The sequence below is a fragment of the Protobothrops mucrosquamatus genome, unplaced genomic scaffold (assembly GCF_001527695.2).
Source record: "Protobothrops mucrosquamatus isolate PMUCROS unplaced genomic scaffold, P.Mucros_1.0 scaffold_50, whole genome shotgun sequence".
Classification (NCBI taxonomy): Eukaryota; Metazoa; Chordata; class Lepidosauria; order Squamata; family Viperidae; genus Protobothrops; species Protobothrops mucrosquamatus.
Window position 1 is genome coordinate 336,148 of NW_015386126.1, and position 19,367 is coordinate 355,514.

A 19,367-nucleotide genomic window follows, 5' to 3' on the forward strand; every position below is an offset into this window, starting at 1 on the left:
GGCCACAATTTCTTTTGCTAAGCTAGGTCGTCATTAAGCTAAACGTGACTGCATTTTTAGTGACTGCAGTCCTGGTTGTTGTCAGAATCCCAGGATTGTGCTGGTCATTAAGTGAGAGGAGATGAGAGACCCAGGTAAGCACAGCAGGATGTGTGCAGGTACTGTAGGCAGGTATTCTGGAGCATGGACAGGTGCTGCATGTTGCTGTGGGCAGGCACTCTAGAGTGCAGGTGGGTGAAAAAGCAGAAGTGACTTCCAATTTCCTGCCGGCTTCCCCATTTACTGTTTGTGGAAAGTTGGCAGGGTACACAAATCACAATCACGTAACTGTGGTTCACTGTGACATAATCACAAGCCAGGACCGAACACCCAGTTCACAATTACAACTGTGGAGATGCTACAACAATTGAGACCAATCATCACTCCCTCTTATTCAATGCCATCGTAACTTTGCGATTCTAATAGATCTCAGTATGCAAGTCGACAGTTTTTTCTTAATAATCAGTATAATTTTGTTATATTGAATGAGTTACAAACCTCAAATTCTTATTTCTGGAGTGGTTGCAGTCTTACATATTTTATATTTGTCTATAACCAAAATGAAGATTATAGCCTAAAATAGAAACATTTCTGTTCTTTTTCTAGCAGTCTTTCCACCTCGTGCTTTGTTTAGTCGGCCAGGACAAAAAAGCCCCATCAGTGTACTAGATGAGAACAGTAGTGAAAAAGAATTGGAAGAAAGTGTTACTTACACGACTGTGGATTGGAGAGAATTTATCTGTAATACTTGGCATCTGGAGCCCACATTGAGGTAATTAGCATTTGTTTTCAATAATCAGTCTGATTTTCAGACAAATATTCCACTACTTATTACCACACAGTGAATTGTCATTTAGAAATAATTATTCTTAACTATAGGCAACTCTAATGGCTAGTTTTACACACAGCTAGGAACTATTTACAAAAATGCATAGCAAAAGAAAATTTATACTATGAATATATATTGCTTTATATATTAATACAGGACATAATTAGGGATGGTCTAGAACAGGAAAGGCCTGGAAAGATGCAGGGAGAGCTGCAAGACCTATAAAATTCCCTTACTGTAGAATCTATGGCTATTAACATATAATAAACTATTGAACTGTAGAAAATTAATTTATTCTTGATTATTGAAAGTAATAGAATATTTTAATCTATAGGTTAATCTCTTGGACTGGAAGAAAGATTGACCCTGTCGGTGTGGATTATATTCTTCAGAAGCTTGGTTTCCATCATGCAAGAACCACTATTCCTAAGTGGCTTCAACGTGGAGTCATGGATCCCTTGGATAAAGTTTTGTCAGTTCTCATCAAAAAACTTGGCACTGCATTACAGGATGAAAAAGAAAAGAAAGGAAAAGACAAGGAAGATCACTAAAAATCCTAGAATTAGGATGGCAAACAGACTTTTTTAAAAATCATTTGTTTTGTGGTATGGTCACTGTATAATTTTAAAACAATTTACACTGAAAGAACCTAATAGCTTTTTTGCTGCTATATTTAAAACTTCATCAATATTATGAATAACTTTTATTTTGAAAGAGGATGTCATTTTGTGTTCAGTCTAGTACTGCATGACAAATGTGAAGAAAACTATGAAAGCCCTGTTTGATATTTAAAACTATATTGTGTGCAATATTCTGCATCAGTTGTATCTATTTGTTATACTTGAAATAAAAATATCAAATATAACCTAGTTTAGTTGATTATTTTTTACAAGGAACATATTTAAATAATATATTACACAGGAAAAGTACTGGATACTGTCAAATAAAATGCTCCAGCACTAATGGCGTTTACTTTCAGATGAGATTTTAAGATCTTGTATTGTACTCATTGCATTGCTCTCACTAGAATACCAACTTAATAAATAATATCCATATAAATGTAACTATACATCTTCATTTATTTTGGAATATCTTGATCACACACAGTTTTAAGTTTAGTGAAAAGGATTAAGTTGAACTATAGTATCCCTCCTAAATTCAGTGTAAATTAGTAACATATTTACAAATAGTTGAGTATTGTTCAGGAAAAAAATGGAGGTACAATTTAAAAAGCAAGGTTTCCTCCTTACAGAATAAGAGTTGGGAGGAACCTTGGAGGTCTTCTAGTCCAACCTACTGCTTAAGGAGGAGACTCTGTAACATCTATCTATCTTATCTGTCTGTCTGTCTGTCTGTCTATCTATCTATCTTGTCTGTCTGTCTGTCTAGATGCATTGGAATCCTGGGGTGTTGGCTATTCCTGCCAGCTAAGTGTCATCCAAAAATTGGATGAGTTCCCCTTCTATTCCCTTATTTAAACCGTTTCAGAATATATAGAAGAGTACTGGGCCTAAAAGAGTACGTTGGTGTACCCCACTGCCTACTTCCTTCCATGTACTTACTCGTTGAGTACAGTTTTGTCTATTTCACATTTTTCTAGCCTATCAAAAGTAGGTTCTGGTCTACTTTGCTGAATGCCTTACTGAAATCCAAGTATACTATGTCCACAGCATTTTCGCTGGTCCATTAATTTGGGCACTTTGTCAAAGAATGAATATGTATATTCATTATTCTGTATAGCGGAGGTTGGAAAGTTACGTTCGGGCCAGCCAGATTTGGTAATTCGGTAAAGATGATTAGGGGACTGGAGGCTAAAACATATAAGGAATGGTTGCTGGAATTGGGTCTGTCTAGTTTAATGAAGAGAAGGACGAGGGGGGACATGATAGCAGTGTTCCAATATCTCAGGGGTTGCCACAAAGAAGAGGGAATCAAGCTATTCTCCAAAGCACCTGAAGGCAGAAGAAGAAGCAACGGATGGAAACTAACCAAGGAGAGAAGCAACCTAGAACTAAGGAGAAACTTCCTGACAGTTAGAACAATTAACCAGTGGAACAACCTGCCTCCAGAAGCGGTGAATGCACCAACACTGGAAGTTTTTAAGAAGAAACTGGACAGCCATTTGTCCAAAATGGTATAGGGTTTCCTGCCTGAGCAGGGGGTTGGACTAGATGACCTCCAAGGTCCCTTCCAACTTTATCATTATTATTATTAGCTGCTGGTTCTTCAGCCTGTAACCTGAGCCCCTCATTCATCGTGGTTAGAAGCATATGCAGCTTGTTCAAGGCTAAGAGGACAGGAGGGCAGATCCAGGTCCAGCAGGTGTAGTTTTTTCCACTAATTCGGCCGCGGAATAAAGAACCTTCAGAGCTCCCTCCCCGAAATCCTCCGTATTCATCCAACTTCTTAAAGCGGGCGGCAACCCTTACTCTAAAAAGGGACGGTCAGATAAAAAATCGTCCTTTCCTTTGCAAAACCATCAGGAGGAGGGCACGTGTTCCACCAAACCGCTCGTTTTTACGAGGCATCCCAACCAGCGAGCCGCCGCCCAAGAACCGTTAAAGCGTCGGGCGGAGGAGGAGGAGGAGGAGAAGGAGAAGTGTGAATCACGTGATCGGCAGCTTTAAAAGCGGGCCAAGGCGGCGTTTTCCCGCGTGGGATTCTAGAACTCCGGAGGTTCGGTCCCGCGCTTTCTTTTCAGCTTCGTGTAGTTTCTCCCGAAGGCGGAGTTTCCGTTGGAGCTCGTCGGGTGGGCTAAGGGTTAGTGGCCTCCTTCGTTTGCTAAGGGAGACAAGCTTTCTCCGCTGCCCCTTCTTCTCCCAATTGCGGGACGGACACTCAGAAGGACCGCCTTATTGACGCCAGAATGCCCTGCTGATAAAAAATAACGCTCTTTGTTGTTTCGACTTGGTTTTAGGTGAGAAAAGATGGCAAATGACTGGGTTTCTAGAGTACCTAGTTTTGCTCAAATGTTGAAGAAGAACTTGCCTGCCCAGCCATCTCAACCTTCTGCCCCGTCTTCGTCTCACAGTGGTTTGTTTCGGCAAGCGGAGAATGCTAAACCGGTGTTTTTAATCCCAGAAACATCCAGTGTATCAAACTTGGCATCTAGGGTGACCCCTATTACAGGTATTGATTTTGAATGGTGGCTTTTCCTCTTACGTTGTCTATCAACACTAAAGAATTGGAAGTTTGGTAGTACTTAAAGCATTCTTTAAAAAATTGTAGTAAATATATATAAGCTAGGACTATGATTAAACTATGGATATGTGCCTAGTCCTGTCTTTGGATAGTCGATTCTCATCCTTAAAAGGTAATACCTTAATACAGGTGCTGGTATATAAATGTAATGAGGCCTGGTTGCTTTTGCTTTAATGGATTAACTTGTTTGCAATTTAAAATATTTCTTAATTATTTTATTCCTCTAATATCGTTTTTTGCAAAATTGGATAGCCTTGTTCTACAAAAGCATCTGATTCAAATAATTTTGCTAATAATTAGCAAAAGTGTTCCCTTTCCAGCATTTAATAATGACCACAGCAAAATTAGTATGTTGACATTTTAGAACAGAACATTAAAAGAAACACTAGTTGGAGTAAAATACTAGAATTTTTAAAATAACTGGGGAATTCTGGGAGTTGACATCCACACTTCAAGTAACCAAGATTGAGAAATGCTGGTATAGTGAGCAAAGCAAGATGTAGTTGCAGTATACAACTATAGTATAACAGTGGGAAACTCCATTGTTTTCTTATTTTTTCTGAGGTCAGTATTCGGATATTCTTTTCACTTTCAGAACAAATCTCTACTCCATTTGAATCTAAGGCAACCTTTGGACTGTTCAAGTCACTCTTTTTCATTTAAGGGTGATTTTATGGGCAAAAGTAACTTCTCACATTGCATGGGCCTAACTGTTCTTTTTGAAATAAATTATCTTGAAGCAAGACATTTTTTACTTGGCAGTGTATACAGTATGTTTGATATTTTTTAGCTTTCTTTAAAAAAATCTTCATTGGGCTGAAAACCATGAAATTTTCTTCATAAGATACTACTCTTGATGGAATGGTTAGGATCCTGGTGGCAACTCTCAAGTGTTGCAGTATAGCTCCAACCATATGAAAGAAAATATATTCTTTGCCACTGACCAGTTTTAAGTCTGCTCCCAATTTATGTATATGTTTGTTTTGTCTGGTTTATGAACTTTTTGGTGTAGTGTTGCTTTCCTTTGTTTTGTTTTTGTATTCTGTTTTTGGAAACTGTATTTTAATGTTTTGAATAAAATAAAACATTGAGTGAAAACATCTGGTTTTGACTGCTGTGTAATTTGGAGTACATAATCATTTGTTGTAGCACATTGCTAATCATTATTTTAAAAAAGAAAGATCTGAAAAGGAATGGTAACTGTAGTGCTAGTTTCCTGGCATTACGTCTATTTTCTTTTCCATGGTTCTCTTCCTAAAACCTTCAAAATTTAATTAGCAAGATATTAATTGTTGAATAGTTTCACAATAACTTTACAGTTTGTTATTATTGTACAGTATTCCCATTTAGGTCTCTTACCAGAATATGAGACAATACTATTACATTTAATATTTTCAGTGCAACTTCCATGTTATCAGTTACAAGAGCTTGGTACTGTTGTGAGAGTTACATTTTCAGTCTGTACAGTTGGTAATTTGGCTACACATATACTAGTATGACAATTAGATTTGGTAGCAGTTGCTTCTACATCTTATTGCAAACATAATGTTCATTAACAGAGTTCTTTGAATATGATGTATCCAACTGATATTAGCCATTGATACAGGTTGACAAATCTTTGGCACAACTGTTGTTTGATCTGTTGTTTTTGGATGTTGCTCCAGTTATACAGATTAATACATTTATAGTTCAGAATACCCCAAGCATTCCATTATGTTGTAGATATAATTATATAATCTCTTTTCTTACTAGTTACTGATTTTCTCATATGGTATTTATCTAGATAAACATATATTGGTATTTTTTAAATAACTATTAACAGTTCTATCCTTCCCTGTGCAGGTTCTTAAAGGGGCAGATCAAGAATAAAATGGAATAAATGCACAAAAAGTCTTATTTGTAAATTGCCTCTAAAGAGGAATTTTTGGAAGAGAAGAAATACAAATAATAACAGTGAAGGACATTACTATGTTTCAGATCAAGTAAATGCTGTAATTCACATTAGTTCTTTTTTCCTGCTGTTTACCAATGCACTTTAGGTCATGACTATCAATATACTAAAACTGTGCCTGTAATTCCAATTACTTCACTTCCTCCCAAGAAAATTCCAAAGGAATTTATTACAAAATACAAACGAGGAGAGATCAACCCAGTCTCAGCTTTGCATCAGTTTTCACAAATGCAGCGTGTACAGCTTGAATTAAAGGAAACTGTGGCAACAGGTTAGTTTTTTAATTGTAAATTATCTGCAGTGTTCTAATAGCTGGATATTGAAATATGTATTATGTATATCAGAAAACCCTAGGAAACTCTGGTTTGCTGTAAATATACTGCATATAGAACTCCACGGCTTGTTAACTTGTGATTTTTCCTCAGTGTAGTGCAAGAAATTAAACTAAAATGTGTTTGGCACACTGATGGGGAATTCTTTTCAGCTGGGGACTGCATATTTATACCAGCATTAAGGAAGGCTTAACTGAAGATGTCATGATGGCTCCAATTTTGGCCTTTTTGGTTCTTTTCCAAAGGTAGTAATTCATACAATCTATAAGATCTGGAGACAAACCACAGTATGTAATTTATATCTATTAGATCCAGCCTATACTTGTACAACTCAACGTATTGTACATAATGTTCCTGCTTTCTACTTTTTTGCCCACAACAACAACCTGATGAGATGGGTTGGGTTGATAAAGACTGGTCCAAAGTCACCCAGTCAGCTCCCATGCATCAGGGAGGAATAGAACCCATGGTCTCCCAGTTTCTAATCCAGTGCCTTAACACTGCAAATGGTGAAAGGGGGAAAAATTAGAGGTGCCTTAAGCTTCTGCAAGGCTTAAAATATTTACTGCACTTTTTAAATTTCCAACAAAAGAAAATAAAAATTGATCCCAATTACTACAAAGGCATTCCTGAATTAACCAACTGTAGTTAATGTATTTTCTGAATTAAACTATAGAAAATCACTCTGAAAGCAAATGAAAGATCTTGATTCCAAAACTCAGAAATCCTGGTATAATATATTTGAAAAATATGTAATGGCTGTTCTAAATGCCATCTGTCAAGTATTCACATTGTTCTATAGGCTTACTTGTGAAGTCAGATTTTTTTAATTGCTGTTCCAATATTTTTACTATGATATTGCATGCCAGACTTAAATAAGATTATTAAGATATGTCTTATCTTCACCTAGCTAAAACCTAAAATTCTCTTATCTAGAAATCTGATATAACACATGATGCTAGGAATTGATAAATGGATGCTAACTTCACCCATTTATCACAAAGAGGGTTTTATTTGGTAGTGTGAAACAACTGTCAACAATCTATGTTGGAATTTTTAAACATGTATTTCAGTTATTCTGTTACATTGACAAGATAATTACAATGTGGTTGCATCTTTGGATGAGGACAGAAAATTACAGAAATGTTAATCTGTTTGAGAATCATAACTTTTATTTTTTATTTTTCCTAAATCTAGGTAGACTAGAATTTGATATTAGTAAAACATGCTTAAAGCTGGATGAAAACATGTTAATTTTTATGAAACTAGAAATACATGTTTGCTTTTCTTTTTGCATTTTGAAGGAAATCTCTTGGGAACTTACTTTGCTTTTTGTGCTGTAGTTGATGGCATTCAGTATAAGACTGGATTGGGCCAAAATAAAAAGGAATCAAAATCAAATGCAGCAAAACTTGCTCTTGATGAACTTCTGCAATTGGAAGAGGCAGAACCAAAAGCTTTAGAAAACCCAGGTAAAGCTTTTATTTTGAAACATAAATGGATATTCTCTCTGTGCAATTGGAATTTGAGGGATAGAAGTAACATCGCCCCAACTGTTTAGTGCAGCAGTCCCCAACATTTTGGTTGTCAAGGATCGGTTCCATGGAGAGAGACTTTTCCAACAACCGGGGGGGGGGGAGACGTGGTTTCATGTGCTACCTGCATCTCGCATGTGAGTAGATGGAGCTTGCTAGTTTGCTTGCTAATTTGCTTGGCTCAGTTTCTGGTACCAGTCCATGGCCCGGGGTTTGGGGACCCCTAGTTTAGTGGAATTCTTTATATCTGAAACTTAGTACTAGGGATTCTGGAGAAAAGGGCAGATAGAATAATTTTACCTAACCTTGGAGTGGTAGGTAGGTTTACATTATTGGCACACATTATGTATGTAGCTACTCATCTCATATACCAGTGGTGGCGAACCTATGGCACGGGTGCCAGAGGCGGCACTCAGAGCCCTCTCTGTGGGCATGCGCGCCGTCGCCCCAGTCCTAGGCCTTCAGCTGGGTTTTATAAACCTTTTTGCTTTAGGCCTCCGTCGCCGTGTACAAAAAAAAAGGTTCAATCAATCAGTCAATTTCAACTTCTTGCAGGAAAAAAAAGATGTTGCAAAGTTGGAATTGATTGATTGAACTTTTTAGTCCCACCCAGTCTGCTGTTACCACCGCAGCCACGCCCACCCAATGGGCCACACCCACCCGGCACCCGACGATGCATAAGTGGGTTTTGGGTTGCAGTTTGGGCATTCAGTCACTAAAAGGTTCGCCATCACTGTCATATACAGTATGTGACTCTGAGTAGCATAACCCCTCAAAAGCTAATAAAAACATTAAACTAATAAAATCATTAAAAAACAATCTGGAAAGCACTCAATTTTTCTCCCATATGGGTTTAGATAAAGAGAAGCATAAATCAAATTGTAGAGTCCTAGATTTAATCTTTTGTAGAAGCTGCTGCATTAAATAATTTACATAAGTATTTTTATAAATCTACCTTGGTAACATTTTCTCTTCTGCCAATATGATATTATTGCTTCGTGCACATCTTAAATTGCTGTTAAGATATGATGTTAAAGTGCTGATTTCCCTCTTATACTTCTGCCATTGAAGAGCAGTCCCACTATCTCAAAGGTTTGTTAACGATTACCTTGGAAGGAAGTCTTTTGACTGAATTAACTGGGAACAGGGTCAATGCAGTCAGGACGGAGCAGTAATGAGACAGAAAATTTCATAGCAGCATAGATTGGGGTAGGGATGGCCCAAGGATAGCACTTCACCTTAGTAGTATGGAAGGGTTTAATCTTTATAACTGCTACTATGTTTGCAGGTCCTGTCAGAAATTTTGCTGAAACTATACATGCAACCAAACCTCAAATAACAACAGAATCTGCTTATTTTACAAAGATTCATTATGGTAGGAATGTGCTGTTTTACTCTTAAACATCTAAATTAATCCATGTAGTTTATCCATTTTATTGATGAAGTAATGCAGTATCTGTGATGGCATTGAATTATCAGTCTGTTAAGTGCCTGCTTATCTGTGTTGCAGATAAATTTCAATTTCTGTAAGTAAGACCTCATCAGGGCTTGTAGTACCAACTTGATGCTCACTTGACCCTTGCCTTCATTGTTAGTTAAGACAGCCAAGGAAGATCTGGTTGATTGGTTGCAGAGAGTGATTATGTTTCACTAAAGAAAGGAACTGTACCACTTAGCCTTAACCTCTAGTTAAGGATCCTTCTTTAAATCCCCTCCTTAGTAAAATAAGTCTGGTTTGCAATTGCCTTTTTTTTAACCTGCTTTCATAGATGTCCTTGCTGACAATTTTCAAATGGATAGCCTTTTGGTTGAGATAGTGGGTGGATTTCTGATCTGAGCAGTGTGATAGTTTAGATCAGACATGTCAAACTCACAACGTTGTGTAACATATCGGAACTTTTTCCCCATTGCTGGCAATGGGATGGGCACGGTTTTGTCTGGGGGCCAGCAGTTTGACACCCCTGGTCTAGGTGGTTACCCAATCTTTTGGCTTGTCTAGGCCGCATTGAGTGAAGAGGACCGGTCTGATTGATTGCACCTTGGCATTTTGACTGCTATACTGCAGTTCTACTTTTTTATAATCTCTTTTGCTTTGCAGCCCCCAACTAGGGGCGTTAAGCAGGCTCAAGTCGCAACTGCGATACATTACAAATCTTTGTATCACAGTTGCGACTTGAGCCTGCTTAACGCTCCTAGTTGGGGGGCTGAAAGGCAAAAGAGATTATAAAAAAGTAGAACTGCAGTATAGCAGTCAAAATGCCAAGGTGCAATCAATCAGACCGGTCTGTCTGAAAAACTTTCTGTATATATACTTCCTTGACTCGGCTGACAAAGAGGGGAGGAGAGCCGGTGGCCTAGTGGTTAATACACTGCCTAGCATGTAGACTGCCTTGGTTCGAATCCCATAAGGGGTGTGGCTAGCTGATGAGGACAAATGAGTCCAAAATACCTATACTAGTCTCCAACCCTCTAATTCAAGGGTAAATGGATTCCTGGCCTGGATTTGAGACTCACACAACTCTTGTGATTATGGGCAGAGAAATCTGCATTAGGAGCTAGATGGAGCAATAATATTTGCATGAAGGTCTCAAATAGAGATCATGTGACTGCAAAACCTTGCACTGTTGTAATTGTGGATTGCAGTCATGTAACCATTGGGATGCTGCTGCTGACAAGTCCAGAGATAATTATCTCTGTACAGCATCATTGTAAATTCAATCCCTGAATATGGAGTCATTAAGCAAAGGACCACCTGTAGTTCAGATGTCTAAACTGGCCATTATCCTTTGATAGAGGGATAAAGATTACTGGCTACATGTTAAATTTTCTGTAGCTGGTTGTGGGTTCCAAGTACAATTTTACTTTGGTATTTTCAAAATAAATAGTTGAAAGTCCTACAGGTTTCAAGAAAATGATTTTCCACTCACAAGTTACCTACTATTTATGCACTAAAGAATGTAAACTTTAATGTTCTTTCTTTTCTTGAATGATTATATCAGTACAGCTAAAAAAACCTTCTTGTTTACTTTTTTAAAAAAATATTTTATTAGAGGGACAGCATCCCGCACATAGAAAAATTTCTCAAGTTGTCAGAGAAACATTCGATAATTTGGTGGCTAAGCATCCAGAGTACCAGAGTTGTAGCAGTTCAGTAGCTGCCTTCATAATTGAAAGAGGTAGGCATGTTTCCCACAAATAATACTGTTTATGTATTGGTAGTCTTTTTAGCCTGAACACACACACAAAAAATACTTTTTTCCCCATAGCTACACAATATGAAGTGGTAGCTGTTGGAACAGGTGAATTTAACTATAGCCAATGCAGTCATCCTGATGGAAGAGTTTTGCATGATAGTCATGCAATTGTTACTGCAAGGCGCTCTCTACTTAGGTAAGTATATAATGATGCTTCCTCCTCCCCCCAGTTACATTTATATAATTCTTCTGTAGCATTGAAGTTCATAGAAATTCAACTGCAGTTAATTTTTAAAGACTTGATATCTAATGTCTAAAATGTTAATATTTCTTTAAAGGTATTTTTATAGACAGCTTTTACTTTACTACAGTAAAAATCCTGCTATGATGGACAAATCCATATTTTGTACTGAACCAACATCTAACCTGCTTGCATTAAAACCGAATGTAAAACTATTTCTCTACATGAATCAGTTGCCAAAAGGATCTGCTCGGATAAAGTCCAAGCTGTAAGTATTATTTTCTAAAGGTAAAGCAGAATTCATAAAAATACACAATTTCCCTCATAAACATGTTTTTAATTATGTATTCCTGAGACTTTTTGTTTATTTAATGTATATATCTCACTGTACTTAGAAGTCCAAAGTGGCATAAATAGCACTCTCCTATTTTTGGCTCCCCCAAAGCCACTCTATGAGGTAGGTTGTCGAAAAGCTGTCCATTGAATTCCTATGGCTGAGAGTGAATTAGAATTTGTGTCTTTGTACTCCTTGTCCAACACCTTAATATGTTATATCTTGATAAAATATTCTTGCAGAACAATAAAATACTTTTCAATCTAGCTTTTATTTCAGTGTTTTGTATCCTCTTAAAATATTATTTCTATTTCTCTTATCTATATTTTGTTGTAGACACCTCAATCCAAACTCAGTGTCTGCATTTGAAGCTGATGAAGAACTGTGTCTTCATGTGGTTGTTGAAGGCAAGGTTTATCTCACAGCTTTTTGTCCTGCTGAAATTGCCACAATAAGCAGCATGTCTACCAGTGATAAACTGACCAGGTGGGAAGTATTGGGTGTTCAAGGAGCCCTACTGAGTCACTTCATTCAGCCAGTTTATGTTAGCACAATAATTCTTGGTAAGTAAATTATTTCTAATTCAGCAGTGCTATATTATAAAGATATACAGTCATGTGAAAAAGAAAGTACACCCTCTTTGTGTTCTATAGTTTTACATATCAGGTTATAGTAAAAATTATCCTGTCCTTAGCAGTTCTTAAAAGTAGGTAAATACGAAGTCAGATGAACAACACATGACATATTACACCATGTAATCATTTTTTTTTTAAAAAAAAGCCAAAATGGAGAAGGCATGTGTGGAAAAACTAGGTACACCTTTACTGCTTCCATAGGTATGAAAAGGCTAAGTAACAGCCAGATGCTGCTAATCAAGTATACTTGATTAATTGATCATCAGGTGATGATGATCTATAAAAAACGAAATGTTAGATGTTTGCTGATCTCCAGCATAGAAGTGAGTGCTAATACAATACCGAAGAGTAAAATCATCAGCAATATTTTTAGAGAAACAGTTGTTGCTGCCCACCAGTCTGGGAAGGGTTATAAGGCCCTTTCTAAACAATTTAAAGTCCATCATTTTACAGTGAGGAAAATAATTCATAAGTGGAAAACATTCAAGATATTTACAAATAATCCCAGAAGTGGATGTCCCAGCAAATTCACTCCAAGATCAGACTGGAATGCTCAGAGAAATTGCAGAAAAATCCAAGAGTTACATCTCAAGACTCCACAGGCTTTAGTTAGCACATTAAATGTTTAAAGTTTATGACAGCATGATAAGAAAAAGACTGAAAAAGTATGGTTTGTTTAGAGAGAAAGCATCTTCTCTCTAAAAAGAACATGGCAGCAAGGCTTAGGTTTGCAGAGTTGCATCTAAACAAATCACAAGACTTCTGGAACACTGTCCTTCAGACAGATGAGACCAAAGTAGATGTTTGACCATAATGCATAGTGCCATGTTTGGTGGGAAAAAAATTGCATATTAGCACAAACATCTTGTACCAACTGTCAATTGTGATGGAAAAGGTGATGATTTGGGCCACAGGACCTGGCCACCTTAACAGTTTTTGAGTTGACCATGAACTTTTCTATATAATAAAATATTCTAAAGTCAAACGTGAAGCCATCTGTCTGACAGCTAAAGCTGTCTGGCATTGGGTCATGTATCAGGACAATGATCCCAAGTGCACCAACAAATCTAAAACAGAATGGCTGAAAAAGAAAAAAACCCAAGGTGTTCCAATGGGCCAGGCAGAATCCAGACCTCAATCCAATTGAAATGCTGTGGTGGGACCTCAAGAGACATGTGCATAAACAAATGCCCACAAACCTCAATGAATTGAAGCAATGATGTAAAGAAGAGTGGGCCAAAATTCCTCCACAACAAGGTGAGAGACTGATAAAGTCATACAGAAAACTTACTTCAAGTTATTGCTGCTAAAGGTGGTTCTATACGCGATTGAATCAAAAGGTGTACTTAGTTTTTTACAGATGACTTCTTCCTTTTGGCTTTTTTTAAAAATAAATGATGATGTAATGTCTTGCCTTGTTTATGAGATATTTACCTTTTTCACATGACTTGTAAGGGTGAAGCTTATTAGAGAAGAAATGCAGGTTTAAATGCTACATTTAGTTTCAATAAATATGAGCTGTTTTGACATTCTAAACAAAGTATACAAACTTCAGTGCTGGAATTCTATGAAATCCTCATTTAGAACTTAAGTATACAGATTTCAATATGTATTCATACGCAGTCCTTGGCCTAACTGATGTTTGTTTTATAATGAATGGTTTAGGACAGAGGTGTCAAACTGCCGGCCCACAGGCTGGATGCATCATAACGAAACCGCGCCCACCCCATTGCCGGCAATGGCAAAAAGTTGCGACATGTCACATGACATTGCGAGTTTGACACACGTGGTTTAGGAGATCTATGTTTTTAAACTGATACGTGAATCTGCTATTTAGTTGCAAATGTGTCTTAATCAGGACTGAAATAATAAACATGAATTTTATTGCCAGTATTGGTTTTCAGTGTCTTTAAATTTTACTGCTCTATGTAAAAGTAAATGTTTACTATAATTTTATAGAACTTCATCTTGACAGTAAAATTAATTTTCAAGTTAATTCTTTGATCCTCTTTTTAATATTTGTTATATGAAACTCATTTTTTTAAGGGGACACAAACTGCTGTAGTACAAGAGGATTAGAAATAGCCATCAAACAGCGCATAGATGATGCACTTAGTAAAAACCTTCCCATGTTCTACCTTGTGAATAGACCTCATATTAATTTGGCAACTGCTGCATACCCTGTGCAGATTGACCTGGAGCATAGGTCTCTTAGTGTGAATTGGTCACAAGGAGACTTATCGTTGGAGGTGATAGATGGATTAAATGGAAAAATCATTGAAAGGTCAGTAAAGTTACAATAAAGTTCATTAAATAAAATATGAACAAATGTTCTTTAGAAAAACTATATAAATTTTAATTTTATATTAAAATAATTTTGACAGGGACTTCTTTCAAAATAATTTTTTAATTTTATTATGCAATGATAGCTTACAGTTTTAACCAGTGGTAATTGTTCTTGGAATATGCATCTTATTGTTGCTATCTTTTTCAAAATTAGTTCACCCTTCAAAAGTGGTATTTCAATGGCAAGTCGTCTTTGTAAAGCTGCAATGTTAAGTCGCTTTAAGTTAGTGGTTAAAGAATCAAAGAGAGAAGATTTACTTAAAGCAACAACTTACCATGAAGCAAAGGTAACATTAGCTAATATAAATGTGTTCTAGTAAAAGCATTATAATTTCTAACGTATGATTATAGCTATTGAATTATTGACTTCAAAGCTAAGTAATAATCATGGTGTGATTAAGTATTAGCAAGGAGAATAGCCATTATTTGAGATTGTTGCAGAAATGGATCTGCATTGATACTAGATTTGGAAAGCGAATCTGCATGTATCTTGTCTTAACTTCACAGGATGACTTCATAATACTGCCTAGTCTATAAGTAGGAATCATATTACCCAAAACAAGCCACTTTTATTTAAGTTAATAACTGTTTTCAGAATTTCTGCCCATCTTTCTATCCCTTGTTTCCTTTTTACACTTGTAACAAAAGAAGAAAAGTTATTGAGTATTCTTTCATTGTGGCCTTGAGGAATTTAGGATATGTAAAGAGAAGCGTCCCATACTGTGTGTGCTTTTTTATCATTTATCTCTAGCACAAAATGGAGAAGAAAATAAATATTGTATGTACGTCTTTTGTCATCTAAAAGCAAACTTTGTGATAACTCGTATTTAACATCTAAAATATGGGCTATCTATTCAGGCAATCATAGAAAAATTGGTATTGCCTGTACGATCTGTATAGGCTTTCTCCTACTCCCCCAAACCACTAGATTAATAGATTGTGGAAAGTAAAAACTAACATTGAAGCTCAGCTTCATTCTTAGCAACTAAAGGACCAGTGTGCAGCCCTAGCATTTTTTTATATCTTCCATCCAATGAATTCCAATCCTGCTTACTATTTCTCTCCATGTACATGTAGTCCTGTTTACAATTACAGTTGAGCCCAAAATTTCCATTGCTAAGTGAGCTATGCCTCATTTTGCAACCTTTTTTGCTACAGTTGTTAAGCAAATCACTGCAGTTGTTAAGTGAATCATGCAGTCATTGAGCAAATCCGGCTTTCCCCATTGACTTTGGTTATCAAATGCCAGCTGGGAAGATTACAAATAGTGATCATATGGTCCCAGGACAGTGTAACTGTTGTAAGTACATGCCAGTTGCCAAGTGCCAGAATTTTGATTACGTAATCACAAGAGATGTTGCAATAGTCGTAAGTGTGAAAACTGGTAATAAGCCTCTTTTTTAAGTGTTGTTTGTAATTTCAGTTGCTAAATGAGTGGTTGTAAGTTGAGGACCATTGAGTGACTATTGAGATAATTCATGCATGTGACAGGTGACACACAGCTCTTCTTTAACTCTATTTAAAACAAAATGTAACAGAATAAAAAAAGTCAAAACCATAATAATCACAGTATAAGATCTAGGAAAAAGTTGTAGCCATTCATTACATCAGTTAAAATCAGAAAGTGCATTTCTTGAAAAGGCTTCTTGTTAAAATTTCTTACCAATTTGTTATCAATTCCTCAATTTTTTTTTTTAAATTTAGATTATGGCAGAATCTTACCAAGGGACAAAATACTTGCTGAAATCCTACTTGGAGCAACATGGTTATGGATCTTGGATTGTGAAGTCTCCACACATTGAACATTTCAGCATGTAAAAGGTTAATATACCAGCTCTATGACCTGTTGAAATAAGCTTTTGCTCTGAGAATAATTTTTTAATTGGTTAAAGATTTAGATCAGTGCTGACTAGTAATATGAGCTGATAGATAAAAATGTGCATAAACATAAGCAAAATAAATATACTATTTAGTTAATATATGCAGGTCTTTTTATTTCTTTGTCAATGTAAAAATAATAAAAGCTGAGGTAGTTTATGCTATGTATTTGCTGTAAGGTAGACTTAACTGCTATCTCCTTTGAATTTGTGGAGTATTTTTGGGAAAATATAGTGTGGCTGACTATGATTTTGATCTGTACCATGTTATATAATAGCAGAACAAGCTATTATATATCATTAGCTTGCTTTCTGAAAAGTTATATGCAATTCTGGCATAAAAAGCCACAGTTCACCTTGTTAATCATTTTGAAACTTTGTGGGTTTAAATCCCTTTTCAGTTGTGGGACTTAAATTTATCTGCAGGAAACTACATAAATTATGCTTGCATTACAAGAGTAAACGCCTACAAATACATTTTGAACAAAGTGTGTAATCTATTTGCTGTATATTATGGAAGTAATTCTGTAACTTGAAGAACTTTCAAACAGTATTTGGATCACTAATAGAAACAACTTAGAAAATGTAGTGGCTATCTGAAAATATTTAATTTGTAATTTGACACTTTAAGGCTTAAGTTTGATATTCATACTGCTTTGTATAGTAATACTACACTTTATTTCTAGTAAAATAAGCATGATTCAACTAATTCTGGAGAGTGTGGTTAATATACTTAAACACATTTGAAACTCAAAGCCCATAAAGTATTTTTTGCTTGAAAATAGCACCAAGCAAGAAAATATGCAAAGCTACAAGCAAAAGAGAATGTCCCTTAGAAGTTAAACTATTTTGAGGGTGGGAGAGCCCTTAAAACTAAATATTTTCATTGAAGTAAATGTTTTATAGAATGGCCCTATGGAATAGTTAAAACTATTTGAAGTAAATCATCTAATCACTTTAATGGTTAATTCACTTTATGGATTTGTCTTTAGTTCAAGAAGGAATCTTCATGATGGTTATACTGAGAATGATTGTTCATGCAATTATACAAATACATAGCATTTATGTACCTTGTAGAGCCCTTACCCTTATATATGACTTCCTTTTATTTATGAAGCAACCAAACCACTGAAAGTCAATCTTTTTGTTTTAAGTTTTTAGTGATTAGACTTCCTATGTTTAAATTTAGCACAAGAATTTGTGTGCAAGCATTTTTGCTATATTTCATTTGTATATTGGAATAAATGTATAATAAAATTAGCAATATTCAGTGCTTATTTCTTTGCAAATCCTTTGCAAAGATATATATATATCTCGCTGAAGAAATATTCAGTCCCAAGATTTGCTAGGAATTCCAAGGAAGTAAATGACATTGTCCAAATCTCATGTCTATAGACCTATTTACAGAAAAGCGCTTGTTCCTAACAGCAAATATTTATTTGTATGAACCTGTATAGCAACCTCTTCAGCTTTGCAGGCCGGTGGGGGAGGAGAGGGGATGGTTCCATGCGAGTAGCTCTATTTGCGCAAGCAGTGGACATGCACGCCCGCTACTCACATACAGGGAGTTGTGTGCACTCGTGTGTCAGCTGCACACGCAAGCAGAGGTGCGCGTACACATGCTCGCCTGCCACTTCTGCAGCCCAGTTCTGAATAGTCCATGGCCCAGGAGTTGGAGACCCCTGCTGTATATGACTGAATTTTGCAGATGATAATATAAACAATCTGCAATTTACCAAAGTGCAATCTACAAAAGTAGAAGGAAACAAAGATAATTGCCACAAAGAAAAATGTATTTCATTAATTTATGATGATAACCTAATATGAAACCATTGAAATCAAAGCATTGGTGGGGCTACCGTGAACCATAGGGCAAAGATTGTTCATAATGTAGAACTGTCTTATTGATGAGGTTGCAAGATTAATCAATCAACTATTCTAAGAGCTATCATTAAATAGCCATACCTCTTAGTTTTAAGTAGTTTTACATTATCTGGGTTAAAGACCCAGGCAGCGTTTCTTGAGATGGATATGCAGATGAGTTGAGTTTGATTAGACAGTCCTGGAGCAGAGTGCCAAGCCTTGTAATATTTAAAATGCTTAAACCAGCACCCTGAATTGGTCAAGAAATGAGTAGTAACTAATGTAGCAACTACAACATATATGTGACACTCCTGGATCTATCACTTCCTGAACCAACTGCAACTTCTGGGATAGGGAAAGGAAGCTCCATGTAAAGGATGTCCAACCTTTTGTTTTGCTGGGCCACATTTAGTGAAGAGGAATTGTCTTGGGTTATATAGCTAACGTATGTAAAACCTTCCTTTTCAATAGACTTATTATCATAACATGGAGCCACATTACTAGCTGTTCAGGACCACATGCAGCCTGTGGGCCATGAGTTGGCCATGCCGGATCTAGATACAAATGGTCTATTAACCAAAGATAAAGACCCATTTATGACTTCCATCTTCTGGTCAAGTAGAAGCTGTGAGTCTAAGAACCTCAAGGGAGGTTCTTTCAAGGGACAGCAAACGCATCCAAAGCCAAATTAGGGATTAAAATCAATTTGAATGCATCAACTATAGACAATAACTCTTCTTTTATAAGAATTCAATTGGAATTTGTTTGGACTCACTTTGTCTTTCCCCTTCGTTGGATGAGGACGTCAACAGCATCCAAGGGATAAAGACAATCTGTTTTAACATTTTCTGAAGTTGAAACCTCATCATCTTCCAAAAAAAAGGAAGATGAGTAATTAGAATCTGTCTAATACAAATGGATTCAGAAATGCCTTATTTAGGTAGAAACATGCAGTATGTTCTTCAAAGCTGATACCTCCCCCACTCTAAC

General features: G+C 36.4%; 2 protein-coding genes across 2 annotated transcripts in view; both read left to right on the top strand.

The window, feature by feature from the left end:
- KIAA1109 (KIAA1109 ortholog) overlaps window positions 1-1,887 on the top strand; it is a gene marked incomplete at its 5' end in the record, with an annotated part of 73,074 nt that extends 71,187 nt beyond the window's left edge. The window contains 2 exon segments of the mRNA XM_029283224.1: window positions 646-811; window positions 1,203-1,887. Coding sequence (XP_029139057.1) covers window positions 646-811; window positions 1,203-1,419 — 383 coding nt within the window.
- A 1,908-nt stretch (window positions 1,888-3,795) lies between these two features.
- Window positions 3,796-16,455, top strand: ADAD1 (adenosine deaminase domain containing 1). Its single transcript, XM_015811252.1, has 12 exons — window positions 3,796-3,901; window positions 3,950-3,997; window positions 6,109-6,291; window positions 7,657-7,824; window positions 9,176-9,262; window positions 10,938-11,063; window positions 11,154-11,277; window positions 11,420-11,590; window positions 11,993-12,219; window positions 14,338-14,575; window positions 14,792-14,924; window positions 16,342-16,455. The coding sequence occupies exons 1-12, from the start codon at window positions 3,796-3,798 to the stop codon at window positions 16,453-16,455; spliced, it is 1,725 nt and encodes a 574-aa protein (XP_015666738.1).
- The last annotated feature ends 2,912 nt before the right edge of the window (window positions 16,456-19,367 follow it).